General features: G+C 32.4%; 1 protein-coding gene across 2 annotated transcripts in view; it reads left to right on the top strand.

Annotated features, from left to right (window-relative positions):
- Positions 1-4368, top strand: part of LOC129273557 (uncharacterized) — a 33054-nt gene extending 28686 nt beyond the window's left edge. For both annotated transcript variants that reach the window (XM_064107717.1, XM_054910612.2), the window contains one exon: positions 347-4368. In XM_064107717.1, the coding sequence (XP_063963787.1) occupies positions 347-484 (138 nt within the window). In that variant the 3' untranslated portion in view covers positions 485-4368. The remainder of the gene's footprint in view (positions 1-346) is intronic.
- Positions 4369-5283: the final 915 nt, after the last annotated feature.

Consider the following 5283-nt stretch of genomic DNA (forward strand, 5'->3'; position numbering starts at 1 on the left):
TGATCTGACACACTTCTGCAACTGTTGCATGAATAGAACACCCCTAGGCCTTTATTCTCAGAAGAGGTTTTCAATGGTACCATGTTACAAACCATGGATTATGCAGATTTCTTGTTATATGGCACTTCGTTCAAACTGTGATTTTTTAGTGCACTTACCAAAAAGATTGCATTGATAATTGGACCCGTCTTAGTGTATGCGATGAAACGAACAAAATTTTGTACACGAAATCCGCATAGTCCATGGTTTTGTACCATAGTACAATTGAAACCTCTTTTGAGAATACAGGCACATACCTACACATATGCTTACATTGTATGTTCTCCTCTGTTGTTTTGTTTTGCAGTCTGGATGCGTCTTGGTTGGAGTTGATGGGATATCCTTACTGGACGTTAGTCACCAGCAGGCCATGGAGATCATCCGCTCAGCTTTCAATGATAAGAGTAAGAAAACAATGCAGGTCGAGTTCATGGACACTCTATAACATGCTCTGGCAGTCGAAGTTCTGCAGTTAATTGCTACTCCGGCGTAATTTCAATCAGCAACATTCCTTGCTACTTAAACAACTTCAAGAACGACAAGGATGCTAAGTCAAGACAATCATTTGCATGAATCGTAGAATGATATGTAGTATTTCTAAATATTCAATCATGTTTTATCTGTCAAACCTTCCTATTGTAATTACAGTACTTGCATTATTATCTTATAATCATATTTCTATTTATTCCATGAAGCCGTTAGTTAGATTAAAAACCTTTTAGAAATTATTTTGATAGTGTTCACAGAAATCTTTAATCATGAAAAATATGGAATCTACTTTGTCAGTGAGTTGATGACAGAAAAGCAATGGCTCATTTACATGCTAATGTCAATTATCCTGGTCAGTGTATTGTCTTATGAATGATAAAGCCAGCAAATTTGCAGATCCATATTTGTTTGCTACACATATCTTTTGCTTTGAGGAAATTTCAGAAAACAGGTGATAGAGTATACATATGAAATACATAATGATGAAATATGAATATGTGCGGTTGTCACCATTCTCATCTGACAAAGAATAATGGTGAAAGAATAATGGTTTGATGTGATTGGGCCATTATAGGTTTTTTCCTCTGCTCTATTACGTGTCTGCCATATTCCATTGAAATCACATTGAGCTCTTATCTGCTTGGCTTTGGAAATAAAAGGGTTGGATGCTAAATACAACACCACTATACCAAATTTGTCTATTGTGCTGTAAATTGAGAAGTTTTCCGCTTTAACAGTGACCATTTCCTGGCTATTTTTCATTACAAATCTTGTAATTACAGAAGCAATTGCTGCATTCAATATTGTAAGGTTGAGCGTTGCAAAGAGCAAGGAAAAGAACCAATGATTGAAGGCTAAATAAACTATTGCAGTGAATTTTCTTGACAGTTTATGCATTTATGTATATGACAATTGAAGTGTTGGTGACAGTGTACATTTTAAGAGAGCAGAGATAAAAAAAAAACCTTGACAACAAAAGTTACATGCACATCCTGGGCAATATGTAACTAAGGGCTTGATCTCACTTGCCGACGGACACAAAACATATCCATAACGGATACAGCGGACAAGCAAAATTTTTGGGGTGGCTCCATCCATTTTCATCCGCTCCAGACAATGGACAAAATGGGCGAACAATGAAATCACAGTGGATGGTTGCTCGATGGATATAGAGCGTATGAAACAGCCAGGTATGCAAAGAGTACACGATGGATACATAATGTTTTGCAAAATGGATGGCAAGATTCTTTTCAGTTTTACATCCTCCCTGCAGTGCAGTAGGACCAAGCCTTAAGGGAGGAGATGGTGTCATATCTCTGATAGGCCGATTTTAGACATCACCTTGTGTAAAGTACTAAACTGATTCAGAAATTATTATATATATAAGGAGAGAAAATTGAATGGCTGTAAAAATAGAAATATTTTCCGTGTGTATCACCTTGAACTATTATCAGTATCTAAAGGCGTTATTTTTTCTTTTCGTCCAATATATGGTAGATCTTTTTATTCTATGCCAAAAGTGTGAGTTTTTATTTGAAATATCAACAATCCGTCTTCTTTAGCTCTTTCAGCAGATTTTACAGAAAATATTACCGTTGGTATTTCTTATAATATAAATAGCAGGGGAACTTTGTGATAATAGAATGTTTGTGTGTGTGTTGGTAACAAGATTTTTAGTTTGCTGAATGTTAGAGGCTTTGATTTAAATACATACTCTATTACTCTTTATTTTACCCTGTGTATATAATCATGTGTAGAATATACATTTGTGAATAACGATGATGTTTGATTATGATGATCATGTGCAAATATTTTACCTGAAAATGTTAATTATGTAAATTGAATGCAAGATAGTATAAGCAGGAATGAAGGCAATATTATGAATCCAAATAGAAAATGCTTTAGATATTAATAGATAATGGAGTCATGTGCTAGTTAGTGCAGAAGCAAAACTGCTATGACAATATGCTATGGTGGATTAGATTTTTTTTCCAATGAAATTCGTATTGTATCTGTTATTTGATTATGCTACGTTTAATTTTTTTCAAATTAAAAAAACATATATAGTCTTTAAATGGTTAAGCAAAAACTTGAATTAAAAAAAAATATAGAATAATATAATTTTTGAAATAACTGTCCCATTGTGAATAACTCTATGCTGAAAGATTCAGACAAAGTAAATTAAGAAATCCTAATTTTCTAAAATACCCTTTTCTTCAGAATTCTGAAATACATTTGTGGTAATTAATTCCATAAATGAATCAAACGTTTTATACATCTAATCTCCCTTTCCATTTTTTCCGGGAAAATCAGGGGGGCGTTTCATGAAAGGACTTGTCGGACGTTTTATCCGACAAGTCCCATTTCATCCGACAGTTACCATAGTAACAGTACCTCTCAGCCAATCAACATCAGAGAAAGATGTCAGATCTGACAACTTGTCAGATGAAAATGTTGATGAAACACTCCCCAGATTAACCATTTCAGGAAGGTCTTACATGTAGGGGTTCAAACCTATCACATGTAGGGGTCAAACATACTCTATCATTTTTATCTTGACAATGTTCTGCTGTTTTTTTTTCCCAACACTATATAATTAGCATTGCTCTTCAGCTGCTTGTCTGAATGTAATTTTGATAGACAAGAATCGTATTTGTCAAATTTTGAGCAAGTGAAATGTATTGAATCATGTCAGTAGTGAAATTTGTGTAAACCTGTCTAACCTTGCCGTAGAAAATCTTGTATAGTTAAAGTTGTGAATAGTACAGGTTTTGTGTTTCCAAGTTATTTTAATCTATTTATATTTTCATTTTTATAAATATATTTAGGCTGCTGTCTGTTTAAATTTGTAATAATCAGTCAAATACCACATTTATTCAGTTTGCTTCTGTATTACTTGATGTATGTGTTTATTGACATAAAGAGGACCAAGAAAATTTATGAATCATAAATTGATATTGTACCAATCATAAATTGGAATTGTACCAATGTTTGTACGTTTTTCATTGCGATGCCGATAGGATGAATACGATAGAAACATTATTTGTTACTTTAGAAATAGATTGTTAGAACATACATTCTTGATAAAAAACACATGTTGAGTCTTTCAGAGTTATCCTATGCAACTTGAGAACAGAAATTCTGTCATACTTCATCTGAAACACACAGTTCTTTTGATTGGCATGAATATTTAATGGATAATGGTAATGAAAATAAAATAAACATTTAATTTAATGTAATTTTATCAGATTTGATTTAAAAGGGCTACAGGTATCTTCAAATTCTTCCGTCCAATTCAGAGACCTGCCTCTTTCTTTGCAATGGAATCACCTTGTTTTGTATTTCAGCATTAAGAACTTTTACACCTTTCTTAGTGTATTTTATATCCTGTGTTTAAAACCTTGACAAAAGGCTGCATTTTTAAAGCATTTTCAAACATAAAACATCAGTATTTATTGTTTTTAAACTTGTATTCCATTTTCATCTTAAAGAAAGGAGTTTTGTGTGCTATATATGAATTGAACTTATTCCTAATCATGGTGAAGTGAATTAGTCGAAATAAAATTCAGAAATAGGTCAATTTCAGATTACATTCCTTGTTTCTGAAATAAATATATCAAAAAGAACCGAGATGTAGATTGCTTGAATTCTGAATAGTGTGAATTGAAGTCTGAATATATTTTATTCTCTTATGTAGTAGATTATTCATTTCATTTGTCATTTAGGGTGACTTTATAAATTTGTGCATTTGAGATTTGATTCATTCTATCAACTATTCATCACCGTGTAATATGCTGAAAGAATAAACAGCTATGTGCTTTTGAGGCTTTCAGAAAAATACGTTCATTTGTCTTTTCTGTAAAAGTGTGAATGTGAGAAAAAACTAGTAGTGTATAACTTTAACATCACATTTAAGGCTCACAATTTGATAAATATGGATAGTTCAAGTTGGTTGAAGTAGTGTAGTGTGTCTATGTTCTTGAGAGTTACATGAAATTAATTGGATCGATTACATGTAAATATGCAAAATCAAATATAAAAACCATTTTGAAATTGGTGAATAAGATAATAGGTTTTCATCAATTGATAAAAAAATAAATTCCTATGGGAAATTATTTCCTGTCATGACCATTAAAAAAAAATCAATATTTTTATGGAACTCATTCATCACATTACAATAATATAATTCTTTGACAAATTCTTATCAAACCAAGGCATTTCTCACATTACATGTATCATATTCTATCAAAACCAAAATGTTGTCAGAATGAACTTAGACAATGACCTCAACTAGTTCATTTATACTTGTGATCATATAAAATGGAATTCTTTACATTTTTTTTAAACGGGGCCTTTAATATTGTACTATATCTTAAGATCGGGTGGGTGTTTCATAAAGTTGTTCGGAAGTTAAGAGGGACTTGAATATTAAACGACTGGTGAACCTTTTTTACGCGCTAATCACCAATGAATATTGAACGGTGAATATCATTTACCACAAGAAAGGATCACCAGTCGCTCTTAACTTACAGTTTTATGAAACGCCCCCGGGCAGGTCTGCCCAAGTCAAATCTCTTGGGATCACAGTAATATGTGTGACTAATGAAAAAATTTGACCAGGGAAAAAAAAAATGCTTAGCACGATCTAATCTGAAAAATCTGCTTTGACTTGTAATTATTCCACTTAGGAGGTTGACTTATGCACACTCATTTGTAATTAATATTTAATGACACAATGACAAAACAAACAAGGGA

Source organism: Lytechinus pictus, chromosome 12 (genome assembly GCF_037042905.1).
Source record: "Lytechinus pictus isolate F3 Inbred chromosome 12, Lp3.0, whole genome shotgun sequence".
NCBI classification, from domain to species: Eukaryota; Metazoa; Echinodermata; class Echinoidea; order Temnopleuroida; family Toxopneustidae; genus Lytechinus; species Lytechinus pictus.